The sequence below is a fragment of the Lytechinus pictus genome, chromosome 14 (assembly GCF_037042905.1).
Source record: "Lytechinus pictus isolate F3 Inbred chromosome 14, Lp3.0, whole genome shotgun sequence".
Lineage (NCBI taxonomy): Eukaryota > Metazoa > Echinodermata > Echinoidea > Temnopleuroida > Toxopneustidae > Lytechinus > Lytechinus pictus.
The window spans coordinates 12,340,850-12,364,212 of record NC_087258.1 but is presented as its reverse complement, the minus strand read 5'-3'; the positions used below and the strand labels follow the sequence as shown (position 1 = coordinate 12,364,212).

At 36.2% G+C, this 23,363-nt stretch overlaps 1 protein-coding gene across 1 annotated transcript; it reads right to left on the bottom strand.

The window, feature by feature from the left end:
* Positions 1-1,786: 1,786 nt before the first annotated feature.
* On the bottom strand, positions 1,787-19,722 carry LOC129276623 (myeloid leukemia factor 2-like). The gene is made up of 8 exons (XM_054913011.2): positions 19,479-19,722; positions 13,048-13,186; positions 11,242-11,325; positions 8,297-8,425; positions 7,156-7,228; positions 6,647-6,733; positions 5,339-5,453; positions 1,787-4,250 (listed from the first exon to the last, which is right to left on the bottom strand). The coding sequence occupies exons 1-8, from the start codon at positions 19,523-19,525 to the stop codon at positions 4,070-4,072; spliced, it is 855 nt and encodes a 284-aa protein (XP_054768986.2). The 5' UTR covers positions 19,526-19,722; the 3' UTR covers positions 1,787-4,069.
* Positions 19,723-23,363: the final 3,641 nt, after the last annotated feature.

Here is a 23,363-nt window from a genome sequence, read left to right as displayed (position 1 = left end):
CCAGATCGGCTGGACAACTCGACCCAATTTCACCCAATTAACACCAAAAATATGCCTGAAGTAATCAGAGCTGACAATTTCATTCATGTCGCTGAAAACTCGGTTTAAAAAAACAGGGGATATCAAGTTTGGTATTGGTGTAGGGCCCCGTTTCATAATGGCATGTTAAGTCCACAATTTCTGTAAGAAATTTGCTATTAGCCAATTATATTGAATGATTTCAGAAGCTTTAAAGGACAAGTCCACCCCCCCAAAAAAAATGATTTGAATAAAAAGGGAAAAATGCAATAAGCACAACACTGAAAATTTCCTCAAAATCAGGTGTAAAATGAGAAAGTTATGCTATTTTAAAATTTCGCTTAAATATGCACATCCTGGTCGGTATGCAAAAAAGAGAATTGATGACACCACCCACTCACTATTTCTTTTGTATTTTATTATGTGGAATATAAAATATTACAATTTTCTCATTTTCATGTGGAACAAAGTTCTATTCCTCCCTGAACATGTGGAATACAATTATTTAACCATTTTGTTGTTCAGTCAAGCCAAATCTGTAAAAATCAAAGTATTGTATAAATTAATAAAAAACAAAAGAAATAGTGAGGGACAAAGACATCGATTCTCTCTTTCGCATAGAACCAAGGTGTGCATGTAACTGTCATAACTTTCCTATCTTACATCCCACTTGGATGAAATTTTTAGCGTTATGCTTGTATGAGTTTTCTCTATTAATTCAAATCAACATTTTTCTGGGGTGGACTTGAGCTTTAAGCTGTTCTTGCAAACTTGTCATCATAACAATTTTCATGAAATGGGCCCTGTTTCATAAAGGACTTGCAACTGTTGTGCCATAATCGCAACTACCATGGTAACAGGGCTCAGCAGCCAATCAGAATCAATGTTACCATGGTAGTTGCCATAATGGCAAAGTTACAACAGTTGCAAGTCCTTTATGTTCGGGTTGGAAGCACAATCAAGATTGCCTTCCTTAGATCCAAGAACCAATGTGAGTTTGCAAATCTCATCCCAATTGATACTGATAGCTCAACATCTAGTAAGATTCATCCAAGGACCAACTTCATTTTTAATTTGGTGCTGTACTGATGATTTAAAAAAAATCAGCCCAGCACCCAAAGGTCAACACCGAACTTCACATCCCCCAGAGCCTAAGCTGTTCCTCCTTTTCTTTGACTTCAGGGGAGAGCTTCATGAAGAATCTTGTCAGGCTTTTCAGCCGATCAGATGCAAGGATTCAACAGTGAACATCACTTGCAAAGAGCTTTGTGAAACTCCCCCACAATCAAATGTAAATACAGTCAAACCTATCTATAGTGAAAACCTTACTTTAGTGGCCAACAAAATTGTCTCCCATTTGAAAGTGATACATGTTTAATAGAACCTGTCTATAAGGTGACACAACATTTGCTCCTGCAACAATTGCTCCGGTCTTAATATATCAGAAGGCATAGGGTTAGACTTAGGATTGTAATAGAGTTTTTGGTTCAGAATGATGTAAATATTAGGATTAGGTTTTTTTTTTTTAGTTTTGGGGGTTAGGTTTTATGTTTCGCTCAATGTGCAGATTTTCAATCGGAGCAGTTGTCACCGGAGCAAATGTCACGGAACCATCTAAAAAATGCCACCTGTCCACAGAGACCTTTTTTTTTTTCTGTTGGGTGGCTGTAACAGACAGCTTTGACTCTATCTCCTTTGTATCAGCACTGCAACCAGGGAAGTTTGTAAAGACTATGATTGGTAGAAATATATGACATGGCACATTACGTTTGATGGTGGACAGAATATTTATTCACAAAATGCAGGAATGTACATGTACATTAAAAACAAATCGAGCTGCAGCACAGTGAGATTTCTGGGTAAATCTCAAGTTGATAGGAAATCACCAGTAGATCTACAAGAATCCCGACCTAACAATGACTTTAACTAAAAGAGTAATGTATATACTTTGTATTCATAATGTATTCAAGACTCCACATTGATTATGTTAGTATTCCTACCCATGAAAAGACGTTAATAAACTTCCATTGAAAACTGGTTGAATTGATGACAATCGCATTAATGAAATTATTGGAAAACTAAGACTCTAAATGGTACCTCAAAGCAGTGGGTAGGTGTTAGTTGGGCAATTTCATGTTCTCTCTTCAGTTTGGGAGAGATTTTTAATATCTTAATGATGAGTATTGGTACCCAGTCCTCTGGTACTTACATGATATGACGTATATTAGTTCTGATAATAAAATAATTGTTTGGATCATACATGACCGACAAGCTGTAAACCAACATAGTTGAGAAAATGGTAGGTCTGCTTGAGGATTGTAACGATTCTGCCATTTCAGCAGACAATATGGAAAATACTAAACCAATTAAATACAAGACAAAATCACATTATTGTAAATAATCACTTTGACAAAAACAACACATACAACATGCACGAAGGGAAAACTCTAGTGCAATCCTAATATTACTGAAAACCCATAATGAAAATAATGCTCATCTGTAGAGTAAACAATCATAAGTGCAAAACCAGTCATTTTACACTGCAAATTGCAACACTTCTATCTCAAATGTGAAATTTCAAGTATGAGACATGGATGGTCAAAGCAATATCATACACCATGTTGTACAGAAATATTATTGGTGCCCAGAAGCTAGTGTTCTAAAAAGATGATCTGAATGATTTCTGAATGTCAGAAATTCATATATTTATTAATCTCCAGAATTTTGGCTAATAATTGGGTCTACCTCAAGTGTATGACTGTCCAAACTGTGTCCATAAGTAGTGTGACATGAAACAAAAGGTCGTTAGAAATTTACATAAACAACCTATTATGTGTCAGTGACAATGTCATGCCCCTTAGTACAGTATTATATGGTCTCTATTTACACCTCTACTGCATTTTTAAATTACTTTTGGCACAGTGGGAGGGTCATATCCTCAAGAAAAATGAATTCTCTGCCAATATTTAGTACTAAACAATGTTACTTTTTACATTTGAATATTGATAATTGTTAGTTCTGTGAGCAACTGTACAGTGTTATCACACAGCAAACAAGATTATGTATAATGATAATCTTTTGAATGAACAATCCCACTTCCCAAACTTATCATAAAGATAGTTGAAATCAGATAGCTATATTATACAAACATATTCCATCAATACACACATAGTTATATACATCATGCTCTGTAATAAGCGGACACAATTCATCGATACTTTCAGACGCGGCTAGGCAATCATTTGATCTACCTTAACACATAATTTCAACAATGATCGTCATTCACCCATCGATACATTTCACTCCACTTCAGTTGGAGTGTACACAACATTCAAGCCTCTGGTCTTTCGTGAGAACACATCTGTGTCCAAGTGTGAACCCTACTTCTCAGTTTCAAAAAACAAAATGAAATATTGGGTAGCATGACTTTCCTCCTTCATGTAAATTGTGACATTTTCATTTAAATTTCATCATGTAATGAATGAGTATAGCTCAAAGAATTATGCACAAAAAAAATCATTACAAAGATGTTTTTCTTTAATACTGAATTTAATTAAAATACATTACTTCAATGAATGAAATAAATGGAATTAATAAGAATATTTCAATTCATATGGAGACTTTCCATTATCGTTGGACCATACACAACTTTTGGCAGATCTTAAGTTTGTTTTTACCTAGCATGAATGTAAAATGAAATATGATACAAACATGACTTATTTTAATACTGACATTTCTGAAAAATAATATCACTTTTCAAAAACACTCTCCCTTTTTTCCGGGGGGGGGGGGGGGGGGGCATTAGTCCAAGTAATAAGAATACAGTTCAAGATAAGCAACATATAATTGGACCAACTTCAATCTGTATTGCATCAAATTTTGTGTGGATTTTTCTTTTTGTTTTTTATTATTATTATTTTGCATGTTTTTCTAAGGACATTATATTACAAAGGAAATTTCTTTCTTTTCTTTTTCATTTGCTTGTTTCTCTAAGGACAGTATATTACAAAGGTGATATATATATATTCATATTCTACGATACTGAATGTTTCTACAGGTCCCTTTGGTCTCTCTGCCTCCCGCCTTGGCCTGGTCCCTTGGGTCTGGCAGGGGTGGGGCGGCGGTGGTAAGGATGGGCGTCGTCAGAGGTTGTCTCAGAACGATCGAATCGGACAGATTGCTGGTTGTCTTGATGGTGTCTCACGGGCCTCTGCTCTCTATCGTGCCTGTACCTGCAGTAACCATGGTAACAAAGGATCCATTCAAATCATGTGATATAGTCAAGTTTTATGGACTGAATGAGTAGTCAATTTATCATACCAGATTGTGATCAAAGAAATCATAAGTATACAGGGAAAGGGCTTGTAGGTCACTGCAGATTGACCGTTGATAAATCGACAAGACAAGAACAAGATGGATTCTTGAGGGCATGCAGTCAAAATTCATACGTCCCCTATTGTAAGATCAAGAATATATTACATACCTAACTTCTAATGTTGTCAAATGTGACCTTTGACCTTATGACAAAAACCCTAATCCAAGTTATCTCTCAATAAGTCTTGTTATAATAACAAATGCACTATTTCAATAACAAGTTTACCATCAGCCAATCAAATTGAAATATTTCAGTAGCTATAAACTGTTATTGCAAATTTGTAATTATAATAAGTCTTATGAAACAGGCACCAGATCATTGTCACTCCCATATGCATACATAAACAAAGTAAGAAACTGATCCCGCAAAACAATTTCTTTGGTTTTCAAAAGAACATGATATTTCATGAACGTTCAGACCTCTGTAAGTTTTTATCTTTGACCCTAAAGTCTAATCAGATCATCGTCCACCAACATGCATACAAAGGTTACAGAAATCTAAACTGATCCCTCAAACTGTTGTTACAAAAACATGAGTTCTATATCTTTAATCTTTGACCTCAGGATCCCATTTTTTGCTTATCAATTTTTTTACATAATAAAGCCCCCCCCCCCCCCAGGCAATCTCGATCTGCCCTAGACAAAATAATAATAAAATTTGATGAAAATGTAAAGCAATGACAAGTTTTAAGTTGGCACATGGGTCCCGTTTCATAGAGACTTGTTATTATAACAAATGCACAATTTCTAACAAATTTACCATCAGCCAATCAGATAGAAGGATGTCAGTAGCTTTTAACTGTTATTGTGCATTTGCTATTGTAACAAGTTTTATGAAACTGATCCCAGATCTGAAGAACCATCTACAGTAACGGACAAATTTCAGTAGTCCAAGGCTCAACTGAACAAATTAGGAAAAGCAAAGAAACAATGAAAGCAAACTTACTCTCTGCCGTCTGTGATAGCGGACACGGTTGGCCTGCTAGCCCCTACAGAACGTCCACCTCCACGATGACCGCCTGTTCTATGCTTCCATTCACTATCAAATGCATGTGCATCACCTGGATGGAAGTCAAATTATAATGTCATCTGCTATAGCGATTATCATTTAATCTTAAGATTTAAGCACTCTACAATCAAGAAGCAGCATAATTGCTCTGGCTAACAGTTAGAGAAGCAATTACATGCTTCTGCATTTCAAGGAATGGTTTTTTGTGCAGCGGACCTTCTTTACTACGTTACTGCTTCAATTACATGAAAAGGCTTTTTTTCTTTCCCTCTTCATCTAAAATTTCCACTCAACTATCATATTTTTAAAGGATGCAAATATACTTTCATCAAGATGCAGATATATTACTATTTGTAGGGATGTCACTTATGATTTATATTGAAGCGCGAAAACCATCTACAATGAGACATTTTGTAGATGAAGAAAGAAGAGCTTTTTATGGTCTGAATTATACTTTAAATCCCTGTCACATCTTTACGTGCAAGCCTTGCGGGCGAGTAGCAACAAGTTTTGAGCATGTTCGAAACATTTTCTGCGAGAAAATCTGACTTGCGTGTGCTCCTGCGGGCAACTGCATGCCGATACGGGTGACCTTTGGGTGACCTGCCGGTAGCAAAAAATAGTCCCTGCACGTCACACGCAAGGCTTGCACGGAACAATGTGACAGCCCTTATGCCATATTTTTAGCCTTAAAAGTGGCATGCCCACAGGTGTCATTCTACAAGGCCAATAAGCCAGTTCACGGTTAGCTCATGATCAACTTTTCTCAAATGACCTTTGTGATTTTTCATTAGGATAAGCACTATCATTTTCAAATGTAGATGTTGCGTAAGCTTTACCGGTAGAGTATTCAAATTCTAAGAAAAAAAGGCATTGTATAGACCAGGTGACTAGAATAGTACATCACGGATAAAGTTTGGAAATCTGTTTTATTGTCTGCTTTTGGCACATTTGACTATTGTTTAGGCTACTGTCAAATACCAGTGATTATGAAGGCTCTATTTATTACTCTTCAGCTTGGATGTGATAAAATGAATATTTTGAAAGGAATACATGAATAATCATCAAATCACAAATGCCTATGTCAGTGAATTTGAAAGCCACCTTCATGGCTTATCTCAAATGACCTTTTTCTGCTCGTGCGCAGTTTACAACCGTGAACAGGCTTATTGAAGCATCCATTACATCTTGGATTGGTAGTCCAGGAACTTTTCTTAAAAGTTCTATTAAAAGAATATGACTTACTTTCATCGATATTCAAGAAGTCTTGCTTCTCTTCCTGGTCTCCTGTTCTAGAATTCCTTGATTTCTCAATCACATGACCTCTTTCACCTGATACAAGATAGAATATTAATTTCTGAATAATACACATATAATAACAACAACAATGACAATAATAATAATACATAAAATTCATAGCATGCTTGATATTAATATTTCAAAGCACAATAAAGAAAAGAAAAATATTGAAGCAAGATAACAAAAACCTTTTGGAATATAGAATAAAAAGAATATGAATGTCAAAATCATCGTCAATGCGACTATCAAAAATATATATCATATAGAAACTAATACAAACTTTAAAAAAAATCAGAATCAAACAACCTAAATAAAAAGAATTATTGTGACAAAAAACAGAAAACAATGCATCTGTCACCACCTACAATGGGAGGAGGCATAAATACATTTGAAAATATCAAGAAGGCATAAATCCTAAAAAGTAAGTAAAACTGTGCAAGATGAGCAATACTTACCAATGTGATGGCCGATTGCCATTTTATCGACGCCTACCATTGAATCCCTTACTGTTTTCCTTGTTTCACGAATCTGGAAAGGTAAAAAATGCTGTTTTAGTTCAAATAGACTTGGTAAATTATGATATATCTGTGGACAAATCTTTGTTGTGTGGAGAGTCTTCACTTTATAGTTCCATACATTTTCAATGTTCTGAGCAAATATTCATTTACAGGGTTTCCATTTTACATAATACCTGTATGATGAGCTACATATTTCAAATGTGCCTTTCAGACTCAAATAATTCAAAATTTTGATAAAGTTTAAGCATGCCAAACATCAAGAGAACCTCCTTAAAATTAAGTACACTGAAATCATCTACACACATACATTATAAACACACATGGGCACATTTATTAATTATTGCTAGAAAAAATGCCTGGCTTATTTTTTTGTATTCTTTATCATTAAGCACTTCTCACTTTCTACCAGAATCTTATGATGGAGGTGAGGCGGCAAAGTGGTCTAGGTACCTGAGACTCTCGACACACGTAAGTCTATTGTTTTATTCGTAGCCAAGGTAGCGACAGCAACATGGCACTTGTGCAGGTTATTTTATCTGCTCTATCAGTGCCAATATGTGCATTTTTGAAAAAATAAATCTTGAAATTATTTCTTTTTGACATATAAGTACGAACAGTTCCATGATCATTTTGATGGATTCCATTCAAATCTATGGGTGATAATTCAGGGTTCCTGGTTTTTCAAGAAAAACAAAATTCCCGGATGAAGTTTAAAAATTCCCTGATAATTATAATTAATTAAACCCATTCCCAATTTCGCATGTTTTCTAAGTTGTTGCACAGTTGCAGTGAATTACATGTATTTTCAGTATAAAAACAATAATGTAAAACTAATTATTAACACCATAACCAGTCATTCAATGGATATTGTTTTGATAAGCAACAAAATATAACAAAGTCTGACTGACTACCGTGCTTTCGACTTTTGGGCTGATCAAATTCCCTGAATTTCCCCTGAATGTAAAAAAGTAAAATAATTTTCCTTGATGGGCTTGGAAGTGGGAACACTGTTATTAACACAGCTAGAATTCATCTTTTATTCTCACAAATATTTTGATTGGCTGATTGCTAATCTTACCCCTCCAGGTGCTTGTCTGGTGGATGAAGAAGCCTGGTAGTATTGCGGTGCACCATCTCCGGTATTAGAGTAACTCATCACAGATGATGACGAGAAGCAGTGAGAGTTGGGATCGTTGGCTACTCTTTCCTGTCATGAAAGAATACTACCAAGATTAATCACATTCTACATGATCAATTATCATGGTATAAAACAACATTAGCATATGATAAATTGGTTGTACTGGAAGACTTCAGGGGCCCCGTTTCATAAAGGACTTGCAACTGTTGTAACTTTGCCATTATGGCAACTACCATGGAAACCTTGATTATGATTGGCTGCTGAGCCCTGTTAATTACCATGGTAGTTGCCATTATGACAAAGTTACAACAGTTGCAAGTCCTTTATGAAACGGGACCCAGATGTAAGTACCTGAGCTAGGGAGTATTGCAAGAAAATATTTGCACTCAATTGCAAATATTCAGTTGCAATAGACTTATCAATTTCAACAGTAGCAAATCCAGTCAGTCCGCAAGCCCCTGTGTTAATGAGCAAATGAGCAAGATTTATCCAAGTCCTCTTGTGGCTGAATTCATGTCCCTGCAAAATCTCGTGAATTGTGAGACTTTCTTTCTCAAAGAATTTAACCACTTTCTCCTTGAGTAATATTGATTATTTTTGTACCATGGGCAAGAGTAAATGTTACTCTTTTATATTGGTCATTTCTTTTGAATGAAATATTTTGATAAATAAGTGAATTTTTTACCTGAACAGATGCATCAAACAGAATTTTCTTCCTCACTTGCAAATTGTGCAACATTTTGTGTTTTAGGCACCAACATTATTTATATAATCAGAAAGCTCAAACTCTATACTTTCTTACAATGTCACTCTTGATATGTGGCATCTTTTAGATGGGTCAGCAGCCAGCTTTTTCCATCAAGATGCAAGACGAGATTTCTGAAATTTCTGAGTAACATAAAATCCAGAGTTCTGATTGGCTGAATACTGTTTTCAAAACAAACAGGCGCAGGTAATTTGAAGAGATTACCACATGGTGAGTGTGACCTTGTAGAGGCCCAGTGTGGGGAACATTGTAATTTGCGTGGGTGTGTGGTCTCTATGACCAATCAGAGCGCAGTATTCTTGTTTTTGAGCTGCAAAATGTACTTGGCCTATGAAAAGCTGGCTGCTGACCCATCTAAAATACATCTTCTTATAAAAATTATATCATATTAAAGCTTAGATCTTCAGCTTTATCATGATTTAAAAATCATTTGTGCCCAAACAGAAATTAAGTGTGAAAACAACAACTTTTGTTGCATGAAAAAAAAATATTTTGTTTCATGTTTTAGATCAAAAGTTTTTCCTATATTACAACATTCTTTTAAAAATCCAAACACATGACCTGAAAGAATGATTCTTCTTCTTTACAAAGATACCAAAAACATGAAATTTGGTCAATATTTAGAGCAGCAATGGCCGAATAAAAAGAGGTGTTTTGGTTCGCACCAAGCTCATTAACTATGCGAAAACCCTCTAGTCATGAATATCACTTGGATAAAAGAAGCTACTTTTTCAGGGCTTGCGGACTGACTGAATCAGATTACACTGCTTGTTTCAAGAAGCAGATTTGCAATCATCTCAAATTTGCAATTAATATAAAAAATAATGATTGATTTAGGGATCGAAAATAGACTTGCGATTGATCACAATTTTCTTGCAACACCCCATTACACTGAGACTGATAATAATAACAAGAATAAGAATGAAGTACTACATTACTACACTGTATGATTGTCTTCTTATCACATAGTCTCACAAAGAGAAGTGGCATGAGTACCATAAGTAACGGACTATAAACCGCACCCGTGGATTAACCGCACCCCCAACATTGGCCAAAAAAAAAAAAAAAAAAAAAAAAAATCCTCACATTATATTTGAGGTACGAAGAAACAAAAACTAGGTTAAAGATTTCAAAGTATCCAAAGAGATTACCGGTATGCGGAAATCTGCTGTTTTTGATCAATTCATCTACAAATGTTTGCAAGAAAGAAATGTCCCGACAATATTGGCCACTTACACACTCACTCACCTCACAGTCAGTGTACACACACACAGCACTGCCGTTCTTGTACATTGCAAACTACGATACGGTACCAGTACATCTTATCAAATAATGATCTGTGTCTTTCCCGCCGTAGGAGGAAGAAACATTCACATTTCTTGCATCACAAACTCACAATCACTTTCAGAATTTGTCTAGCATTCAATGTCTTAGCATGAATTTTGGATACGGGATTACATGAAGGTTCAAGAAACAAAGAAATTTGCATTTTTTACAGTTGTTTTGACGGCTTTATGCCGTCTCTCTCGTTGCATGGTGTACATGGTATCTTATGAAAAGCAAACGGGAAAGAAAAAATAAGCTGGCGCGGCGCAAAACGGGACTTTGGAGGGGATCGAGGGTTAAAATGAATAGCGCCAGCTTAAGTCGCACTATAACCACAATACAACGCAAGCTAGCTCAGCTAACTCAACTCTCGCGCTCGCTCAGCTGTGACAAAATATTACAGAGTATGCTTGGCTTCTCTTTGAACTTAGCCAGGGAACTTCGCTGCTTTGAACCGAGAATAAAAGTCGAAATTAGTGTCATGAAGGTGGGTGCGTTTGTTATGGACAATATTTGATAAAATCGTAATAATCGCTTCTCATTACCCGCGGCTCATACCCTCTAAACGACATTGCCCTGGGCGGCTACGCCCGGCCACTCGATGTGTTGTGAACTGGCAGACGTCTTACATGTTCGGGAAGGGTTACGACGGGCTGGCTCACACCCGTCACCGTGGATAAACCGCACCCCCGACTTTTGCTTCTATCCCGCCGAGAAAAAGGTGCGGTTAATAGACCATTACTTACGGTAGTACACTGCTCAAATCTGTATCATAATGCAGTGTGTAACTTACCATATGCCTCTGCATATTTCCCATCATGGAGTTCATATCTGCAAACATGGGATTCATTCCCATCATACCAAAGGGAGACATCGCCTGCAGAAGAAAACATAACATACTTTGTTACATGTACATGCATGAAATCAGAGGAACAGTTTCCAAAAACTTAAAGTGATTATTTCACTTGGTTCTGAATTTTCTGATTTTAAAAATGCTCATTTCGGTTCTTGAAAATAGGCTAAACATTAGGCTTATAGTATAATACCATCCCAAAAGATTCAAAGTATCATATCTATAGGAACTATTATAAAACTTGAGATGTAAACCAAAGTTTGAAAATAATTGGGGGTTGGTTTCAAAGCTATGTGTATACAGCGAATCTGTGCACCACAACACACAAACTCTAGATGAAACCAGCATGACCTACATGTACATGTACATACAGTGTGTACAAGGAACATGTACACTGAATGCACAGTGCAGCTAATAATAGTGTGTGCATAGGAGGTACACACAGCAGAAGGGAGTCAACACAGCGAACAGACTTTTTGAATTTGAGAAAACTGGGCAGAAGCTGAATGCGTCTTATAGACGGTTCTCAAAATCAGGCTAATAAATTGCTAATTGTGTCTAAATTAGAGTTTGTCATCCTATATTGTTGTCTGTTTCAGGGTTTTTTTAGGACAAATACAGGAACTCATACACATGTTTCATCTTAGTTTGAGAATTTTTTAAATCAGCTGCTCACAAAGTGAAACGATCCCTTTAATTAAAAAAATAACAAATACAGTGGAGCATGTATGCCACTAATTCCACCTAAGAGACACAAGAAAGCAGTCTTTGTGAGCAGATGATAAACATGGATAGATGGCACTTGTTTCAAAATGGAATTCTATTAAAGTGAGTGTAAATTTGTGGCCTCTTTAGACACCAACAGGTAGTCTTTCTACCAAGGTGGTCATTACAGATGGTTGGAATGAATATATATGGGCTTTAATACTGATACAATTTAGATCCGAAGGGGGGGGGGGCACCCAAATTATTTTTTGATGGGGGTGTGCCTCACGAAACTTTGAAATGGGGGTCTAAGGAAATGAATAAAAGGGTAAAGTACGGGGTCTTGGGAACTATAAATATATACCGCCCTGTGTGAAAAACAGGGTTTACGGAACGGATCGCGGCACTGTAGGTATAGAGCTGTGCATGCGCTAGCCATGCATGGAGCGGCTATGTAAGGAGTTGCGAAGCCGTACGTGCATCCTCTCACATGCGGTGCTCGCGCTTGACAAGTATGGCAGGGCTGGGGAATTGAGATGTCTCGTAACAAGGGTCTTGCGAGCGGGGCTGGGCGGCTTCTGAACTGATTTTTTGTCATTTGGAGTATCTAGAGAACTGAAAATTAGGTCTGAAAAAGGGGGTCATCAAAGCAGCATGTCCCCGTACCACCAATATATGTGACTGCCCCCGCCCCCCCCCCCCCCAGGTTTAGATCCTATTGCCCGATGCTTCAGCCAAGGGTGACAAGAATTGGAAGAGGAATCTCAGGCAGGAATGTCACTCAGCTTATTTTCTCTTCTTGTCTTGTGAAACACCCCCCGCCCTATTTTTCTCTTGTGAAACACCCCCAAGGCCCGTGCATAAAAGTTACTCCATGTATCAAAGTATCTTTGCCGTCCAGTGGTAACTACCATGGTAGCACTGATCAACAGCCAATCAAACACCAAGGATTCTTTGCAAGTTACCATTGGATGGCAAAGTTACGATAATGGTAACTTTTATCCAACGGGGCCCAAAACTGGGATGAAAATGTGATCTTACCATTGGATTGTTTGCAGGATTCCTTGCTGGTTGAAGGGATCTCATTGCACCTCTACCTTCTATAGCTGGCTGCATGAAAGGGTGTGAGAACATACTCTGCATCGATGACATGTGCCGACGATGTGTCTCCTGCATATCACTGTAACATGGTAAATACAGGTCCAAATGTCAATTCATTATTTTTAAAACATATACCAGTACTACAGTAGCCAGTCTATAGAATATTTAAGGTAAAAAAGAACAATCTCGGATAGAATTTGTGTTGTTTCAGTAAATGGAAGAGTAGTCCTGCCTTACGACGCCACAACATCACCAATGCAGCCAATTTGAAGTCTCCATGGGAAAAGTGATTACCCGTTACTAATTTTTACAAAGTTTCAAAATTCATAAGTTTCTTATTCTTTGTTCAATATTGTCCAAACTTTCACCCATCTACATGTCTCTTTTTCCCCTCTAAAAAAGCAACTTTTTAGTTTTTACATCTGTATTTGATTTGGGTTCGATTCAAGAACACTTTAGTTTACTTTATGGACACTCCTGCATTGTCAACTTGAAAAAGTAGTGCCACATTAATTGGAGTTGATAAACACAAGACATAATTATATAATATTGACTGGTCTTGAGGGGAACATCAAATATATTGCCAGCAAAAGAATCATATTGGCCCGAGTCTTTAGACGAGGGTAATATGGGTCTTTTAAGGGCAATATATTTGATGTTCCCCGAAAGAAGGGCAGTCAATATTTTTATTATCATCCAAATCAGATATCTAGAGCAAAAATCATGATAGCAGTGATATCTTTTAAGAATAGAGTTATGTTGTGTCATGATAATATCAGTGTCTAGGCTCTGCACTTTACCATTATGACGTACTTGCAAGCGCCCAGATCCAGCGTTGTCTTTATTATGACGTAGATCGTTGGTGTGCGGAACATTATGAAGCGTATCATTTCATTCGGATCCTCAAAGGCCCGGATGTGAGACCAGGGAAAATACAAAGGTATATTTTGCGTCGTCTCTGCATGCAAAGTCAATACGCGCATTGAGACCGAGGAAAATACAAACAATATACCTATACCTTGCCGGTATACAGAAAATGTAGGACAATACGGTTTTGTAAATGACCAGCTCAGATGTCTGATACGGGTGATAATGAACAATATTGCCTCTTTTTTACGCACAAAATTTCCAGTGTAAGCATAAGTACATGATGTATGGTTGGATTTATACCTTTTATTGACCATCTAATTTCTAATGTTAAGCATCATATCTGCGAAAATATTTATCAGTTTTACCTAGTTTTCGTCTTATTTGTGCAGAAAATTTAGCAGATCAGAATCCCATGTACCGACGACTCAGATTCTACGCATGTAGATATCGGCGACCAACATATGCTGCGATGATTACAAATGTGCTCATTTGCACCTCTTTTTTTTGACTGACCACCCGACATACGTTACCTTATGTTATCAAATTTTTTACGGCCGATTCTTGCCATGCTGACAAAATATTTTGATTCTTCCAAGTCAGTTCTATGATGTTATCACATTGGCTGATTCTTTCTCTACTTCTAAGTTCTATCGCGGGCTCCGGCACATGATTCGATGAATGACAACGGATATTTGTAAAGCCGATTTCTTGGTATAAAAGCCGTTTTGCAGTTGGGTTCGGGTCTGGTCAATACAATTTTTATATTTCTCCTCGTTCACAGATGGCTCGCGATCGTGCAGCCGCCATTAGGCGGTTAACAATGCAAAATCCCCCCGACGGGGATCATCAATTTTTGTCTTAATTTCATAAAAATATATAAAAAGAACTGGAGCAAAATAAAGATTATTAATATTATCATGATTATTCTTCCGTTTTGGCCTGAAAATGAAATGCACCAAAACGGGGAAAAAATGAACTTAAAAGGCAGGGCTCCACACTAACCCTTTTTTTCTACTGGTCCAACCTATTCATGTCGGACCAGTAGATACCCAGTTTTTCCATTTTTTACTGGTCCGAACCTAAAATCTACTGGTCCCCAAAATAAAGAAAACATTAAAAAAAGGCGTGAGTTTATTTTGCTGTCCTTTCTTGTTACCCCCCCCCCAAAAAAAATGAAGGAATGAAAGACAAAAAGAAAGCAAGACAAAAAGAAACAAAGGAAGAAATAATAAAAGAAAGGAAGGAAGAACAAATAAAAGGTAAAGAAAGGATAGATGTGAAGGAAGGAAAAAAGAAAGAAAGAAAGAAAGAACAAAAGAAAAAAAGGAAAGAAAGAAAAAACAAAAGACAGAAAGTAATGAAAAAAGGAAAGAAGCAATAAAATAAGAAAGAAAGGGTATAAGGAAAGATGGAAAGAAGGAAAAAAGATAGAAAGAAAGAAAGAAAGAAAGGAAGAAAAAGGGTAAAGAAAGGATAAATGTGAAGGAAGGAAAAAAAGAAAGAACTGAAGAGGGAAAGGAAGGAAGGAAAGAAAGAACAAAAGAAAAAGAAGAAATAAAGGAATGAAGGAAAGAAAGAAAGAAGGAAAGAAATGAAGCAAGCAATATAGAAAGAAAGAACAAAAGACAGAAAGAAGCAATAAAAAAGAAAGAAAGGGTAAAAGGAGAGATGGAAAGAAGGAAAAAAGAAAGAAAGTATTGAAAGAAGGAAGAAATAAAGAAAGGTAAAATGATAGATAGAAGGAAAGAAGGAAGGAAGCAAGCAAGCAATAGAAAAAAGAAAGAAAATGTAAAATAGATGAAAGTAAGAAAAAAAAAAAAGACCGAAAGACAAAGAAAGGAAGGAATGAGGGAAAAAAAGAACGAAAGAAGAAAGGAAAGGAAGCAAGCAGTAAAAAAAAAAAAAAAAAAAAGGTAAAAGGATAGATGGAATGAAGGGAAAAAAGAAAGAACAGAAAGGAAGGAATGAATGAAAGAAAGAGAGAAAGGGCTGAAAGAAGGAAGAAATAAAAAACAAGAAATGGTAAAGAAAGGATGGATGGAATGAAGAAAGAAACAAAGAATGAAGGAAAGAAAGGGTAAAAAGAAGGAAAGGAAGAAAGAAAGAAGAGATAAATATAGGATGGATGGACTCAAGAATAAAAGAAAGAAAGAAATCAAAAAAGAAAGAGAAAAAGAAATAGAGAAAAATGTTAAAAGGACAGAAAGAATGAAAGAACGAAAGACAAAGAATAATTAAAAAAGAAAGACAGTAACAAAAAAAATTAAAGAAGAGAGGGAAGAAACAAAGAAAGATTGAAAAGAAAGAAGGAAAGAAAGATAGAAAGAAAACAGAGGAAGAAAGCTAAAACTATCATAAATAAATTATCAGTTTCTTTTTGGCTCAATTAAGATATAGCTACGAAAGAAACCAAGTGTATCAACACACACACAAATGCATATGTGGGGCTATCATGTATTCAGACGATATCACTCGAAACCCGATCTCTTTGAACTAAAACAAAAGTGAAAATTTCTCCTTTTACTGCTTACAAATGACAGTTACCCCAATTTTTTGGAAATATGGACATTATAAGAGCTTTTCATTAGTGTGAAATGTGAATTTTGACCGTTCTGTGAGAGATTTCTGCCAGAGGTTTGCCAAGCTTCGCCAAGCTTCGTTCGTGCAGCCAGTAGAAAATTCACCATGTGGGCTGTGTGGCTGGCTAGCCATATGTACACTGTATGTTACCCTAGTAAAAATTGCATGCGATTCATTCTGTGTGTATTCTGTGTGTGAATGACCAAATTTAACGGGAGGAAAATGGTTTGCAATTTGAGTCATGGAATATTTTTTACGTTTATGTTGGACTAGTGAATTTGACCATTTCTGGAAAAGTTACTGGCCCAACAATGGTTTTTATTACTGTTTATGTCGGACCCATAAATCTTGCTATTTTTGGAAAAATTACCGGCCCGACAATGATATTTTCTTACTGGTCTTGTCGGACCAGTAAATCTTGCTATTTCTGAAAATCTACCGGCCCGACAGTGATTTTTACCGGTCTGGGACCGTCGGACCGGCGCTAGTGTCGAGCCCTGTAAAAGGAAAAAACAGTGACTTACTTCGGCTGTCCCGCAACTCCCACTTCTCTGGTTTATCCGAACTTAAAGGACAAGTCCACCCCAACAAAAAGTTGATTTGAATAAAAAGAGAAAAATCCAACAAGCATAACACTGAAAATTTTACCAAAATCGGATGTAAAATAAGAAAGTTATGACATTTTAAAGTTTCGCTTAATTTCACAAAACAGTTATATGCACATCCTTGCTTGTATGCAAATGGGGAGACTATGACGTCATCCACTCACTATTTCTTTTGTATTTTATTATGTCAAATATGAAATATTCTAATTTTCTCCTCATTGGCAAGTGATACAATGATTGATTCCTCCCTGAACATGTGGCATTAGCATTGTTTAATACTATATGTTTCAGTCAAGTTGCTCCTTATTGTCAAATCTATAAAAAATGAAATATTGTATAATTCAAACAATAAAAAACAAAAGAAATAGTGAGTGAGGGACATCATCGACTGTCTAATTTGCATGTCACTGAGTTGCGCATATCACTGTTTTGTGAAAAATAAGTGAAACTTTAAAATGTCATAACTTTCTTATTTTACGTCCAATTTTGATGAAATTTTCAGCATAATGCTTGTTTGATTTTTCTCTATTTATTCAAATCAACATTTTTCTGGGGTGGACTTCACCTTTAATACATAAACATATACAAGTAGCATTGAGTCCCTGTATTAGTACAGATCGAGTAAGATCTTCGGTCTCTGAGACACTGAGACTGACTCTCACTCTCAGTCTCAGTCTCACTCGATTGGTGAGTGGAGCCAACGCCAAACGGAGTTCAGCGGACGTAACAACCAATATAACAGAGACCGAAGCTTTTGGTCTATTGTAATATGCAAGTAATCTTGGAAGCCATAATTAATGTGCACAAGGTGGTCAGTTTCAATGTCAAAAGAGGTGGTTGATATGTGGACTGTGGTGGACTCGTCATGCAGCATGCAGCTGCATCATGCATAGACAGGAATAACCGTCGTTTCTGGGGATTTATTCAACAATTTCTGACATTTTACTGTAATCCCCATTTACCGACGGTAGGGTGTACGTGTGGGCTCACATGTGTTCTCATTCCCTCCCTTTTGTCAATTCACAGTCCAAAGTTTGATGTATTTTACACATCGAATTTACAATCTAAGGATGTATAAACAACAAACTTTTAAAACTTGATATTTTAACATTTAAATACTTTAAACGATATAGATGAAAAAGGCATGAAAAATATACTTTACCAATGTTTAATTGGGTTGAACACGATAAAAATGGTCAAAATGGCAGCCAAACTATAAAATATTTACAAACGAACGTCAACAATCACGAATGTGATATCGATATTGCTTTCGATATTATACGATCTGCTCCATATGCGAACGAAACCGAAGATAAACGATACTAGTTATACTAGTACTAGTACTAGTTATAATCGCGATATATCGATTCGAGACATTAAGTTAATACGATAATGACGTCATTCAAGATGGCAACTTGCAAGAAAAACCGTCAGGTCAGGTGAAAATGTCTTAGATGACAGATTTCTCAATCATCCAGAGGATTTTTTTCAATAACTCCGGCCCAAGGTATGCAATTACTTAAGTTATTTATATTTCCCTGATAATGGAAACCTAGACCAAAAGCTTCGGTCTCTGTTATGTTGGTTGTTCAGCTGAACTCCGTTGGCTTCACTCACCAAATACAGAGACCGAAGTTCTAGCGCGATCTGTACAGGGGACTCAATGGCCATATGTTTATGTACTTAAGATCGGATAAAACGGGGAAGTGAATTTGCGCGACACCCGAGGTAAGTCACTGTTTTTGTTCCTTTTAACCTGATTTTTCTCAGTTTTTTGGCAATTGATGCCAAGAGGGAATATTAATTTGCATTTTGGTCGCGTGAATTTTCAAAATTTTTACTCATTAAAGACAAAAATTGAAGAGCCCCGACGGGGGGATTTTGCATTGCAAGTCCCCTAATGGTGGCTGCACGCTAGCGAGCCGTCTGTGTACTATGAGGAGAAATTAAAAAAAAATAAAATGTTAAAAAACTCCTCGAAACAGACGGCTGCCAGCTGTCTAATGGAAACCATGAAACTTTCAATTTTGCTTAAAAAACAGTTTTAAATTGCGATCTATAAAACGCTAGTTCACTATACGTTGGCTGTAGGTACGGGGCCCCATCCCCTTCAGTCTATGTATGGTGAGTGGAGCCAACGTAGTTCAGCGGAACAACCAAAATACAGAGACTGAAGCTTTTGGTCTACATCATGCACAGCTCAGGCAGCCGCGGGCCCGCGCCCGCATCCCTGGCCTCATCGAATCGCACAGCCCAACCCCCAATTTCCCGGCGACATCACTATGGAATGGAAAACGTAACAATTCGATTTCTCACCTGAAAAATGGATCGTCAAATCCTCCAAAAACAGACGGTCCAAACATAGTGAAGTATTATAATGGATAAGCCTCTGGCTGTAATCACTGCAGATCGAGAGAAATGTGTGACGGGAGATGCACGATCATCAACAAGTTTTTAAGGGAAACATTTGTTTAGATTTACGCAATATTCGTCGAAGATTCACGAAATTCTATTGTAGCAATTAGATCTGCAGGCCAGCGAAACTGCACGTAAAATATATGACAAGGTCCGGTACGTAGCGAGCTAGTATAACAATGATCGGTGCAGTATATACGATGCATGGGGAAGCAGCGAAAATATCAATACCTATTTTCTAATCAGCCCCACCCCACCCATCGAATTACTAGAGTTTGACGGATATACATGATTTATCCCGGGGTGGTTTTGTAAAAATTCTTTTTTTGATTTTTATGAAATAAAATTGTTCCCACCTCAGCAACATAATAGTTTGTGCATCAATCATATTCAGTATCATAATTCAATCGGCCTGTAATTAGAGATCATTGATAACTTGGCAATATAATTTAAAAAAAAGGTTCAAATGATTATAGTTGATGAAAATTCGTCAAATAATAAAAAAGTTATGATTAAAAAAAAAATGTTTATGTTTATTTTGTGACGTCACAGACGAGCATGCACTTACAGCTCCTCCATAGGGGAGACCGGGTGAAATGGGACAGTTTCGTATAACCAGGAAAGATTCCTTGTACTTATCAAATTTGATGTCAAGCTATCACAGGCCATGATCATAATGTATATACTATATAGATACTGAAGTATGTATTGCCACCGCTACATATATTTTGTGTAATTAAAGATTTTTTAAACCCTTACTTTTGGGTATGGGACACCCCGGGGTGCAATGGGACGTCAAGAGGGGTGAACTTGGATAACTTAATATGGGGTGAAATGGGGCGACCACAAAAGAATCAGTAAATCCTCATAGGAGATTGATGATATATAACAAACAATGTTTGATTAAGGCATAAGAGGTGAATTTGTGAACAGAAGGCCATTTACAAGCTCTAAATTAACAGTCACTCAATGAGGAAAAAAAAACATAATCGCAGAACATTTTGAAGTTTCCCCTCTATACAAAGTGCATTATACTCTAAAAAAAAATATTGGGTAAAAATGCTCCATGAGGGTAATTATGTGTCTAACCAACATTGGGCATATTTCTTTTGGGCATTTTTATTTGCAGTGTGATGAAAATTTTGCCCATTCTAAAGTACTTGCTGCTTATTTTTTAACCTTACTGGACAATATGCTTCCCGCATTGGGTCAAATTTGTTGGACACATAATTACCCTCGTGCTGGTTAGTATTTCACCCAATATATTTTTTTACAGTGTACACCATTCTCACCCTTTTCTTCCTGAAAGTTCCTTTTTACTACTTATTAGCAACAGGTAGGCCTATACACATAATTCTGGTCCTCAAATTAAAGACATCATCTTTGATCTACATGTATTCTTAACGTTTTCTTATAACAACTCAATTAACACTTTAACATTGGTGAAATTACTAACATGAAAAGTCAGCCAATTTGAAAAGGTTATTGTATGAGCTGAATTGCACATCAGTATACATTCTACCGCAATCTAAATAAAACAATTTCTTTCTGTTTTCCCCTCTCTTTTATCATTTGAAGATTGCACTTCTGCAATTAATAAAAAAAATACAATTGGTCAAAACGTTGTAAAAAACACACCGTCTTTTGAAGAAAACCAACAACTCTAAAACAACTGTTGCATGCAAGAATGCTCAACAATAAGAACAAGTCAAAATATGATAACAATGTAACTATTACATAATTCTCTCATAAAATCATTGTTTTCCTGGAATGTAAATTTGTATGAGACCTGCCTGTGTCGTATTAACATTTTTTACACAATCCTTTAAGAGATAAGTTTTATTCAAACATATGTTAGTATAAAATTACAAATTGTAAGATTTTCAGTCTAGTCGACACAAAGCTGCAAATCAGACTGACATTTTACCGCCTCGCATGAAAAACCATATTAATTATTTGTTTAAAAAAAAGAGAAGACTTTTGACATATTAATGTGAGTATCACACAGAATTGAACAAGTCACATTATGAAAACATTTATGTTTTTTTCCCCACACCCAATCCTATCCCATGAGGTACGTGTAAATTTGAAAGCGGGGGGAGGGGAGGGGGTGGCACAGGGAAAAGGGGCACTTCCTCTTTTGAAAAAAGGCACTTAAAACAAAGAACAACCTAAGCCTATCATTTAGTGTGCAATAAAGATGGATATCGATTTCGCAGTAATGGAATTTGAATTGCACAAGTAGAACTTACGAGTGCTGGGGAGAAATGGAAAAATTATGTGTCCCATTTCTCCCCCTTAGTAACAAAACAAAACAAAATGACAGTCACTGTTTCTAACCTGTCTTTTATCATACAATTTTATCTTCAGAAGTTTGCACACTTATTAAGTTACTAAATAGCATAATATAGGACCTACCAGGTATGTGATATACTTGATATTTTACTCACAAGAAACGATGAAACAGTATCTAAAAGGGGTATAAAAAAGAAACTCGTTAGCTGTAGAGCTGTATAGAGTAGCTGATGTATCTGCTTCGAGCTATATATGCCTAGGCACACCTTGCTGATGTAACCCAGCTAACACAAAAACATTTACAACATATCATAAGAATGTTTCATCAAACATGAAAATGTGTTAAGGAAATGTTAAAATCATATGAAAATGTATCGTTTTCACGTTGCTATAAAACATTTTCCTAACGTTAAGCGGTAAATTAAAAAAAACATTTTAAACATATTTTCCTAATGAATTTTAATAATATTAATAAAATGTTGCAATGATATCTTTCTGATGTTTTAGGTTAATGTTCTGAAAACGCTTTTTAATCATTCCTGAAACCATGCACTTTAATATAATTTTAACATTTTTTTGAAAACATTATAATGTTGTTTAGGTTTAATGTTCTAAAAATGTTATTTTTATAATGTTAAAATAGTGTCGCAAATATGGTAGCTTACTGGTGTTTCAAGTGAATGTTTTCAAAATATTAATTGGTTTCCAGTTCAAATTAATCTTTACAACTCTATCCCATAACCCATCTTATCCTAACCTATCCTATCCTAATCTTAAACCTATCATTCTAATGTATATCCTACACCTATCCACGGAATCATGGCATTGATTCATATTATATATGTGACGACTTTCCAATACTTTGCAGATCACAGTTAATAACAATTTACTATATTTAACCTTGAAAATTTCACCTATGAATTATTAATTGTTATTTTCTATGAAAATGAAATGGTAATCAAGCTACATACTTTTGTGCTGATGGTGAAACAAGTACGTAAACATAATCACGTTATATCTATGTAAGCTGAAATGATGGTCATTCACTGCTAATTCATGTCCAGATGGCCAAACGTTTTCCCAATGTCGGAATGTTTTCCCCGACATTGGCATGTTCTCCCAACGTTGGGATAACGTAATTGTTTTTTCGAACAACCCAGGAACAAGCTAGATTCAAACGTTGTATCGTCGTCACCATTACTATTTTCACTATTCCAGTGAAGTAACTGTGCGTTACAAAAAAGGGACAGTTTTGAAAAGTTTATCAAAATTTTGTTTCAAATTATGATAATTTTAAAGTCATCAATATGGATGCTCTAAAGACTTATCTTTCGAATGCAATTAACAGAAAAAAGTTTTTCCATGCTTGAGCGCACATGGAACGTTTTTGTCAGCAGGGTTAAATAAAAAGGCTTGCGCCAAATGGCAGAAAATGAGAAAGTATTGACAATCAGATTAGCTTGCTAATCAGCAGACTTCCTCTTAATAAGC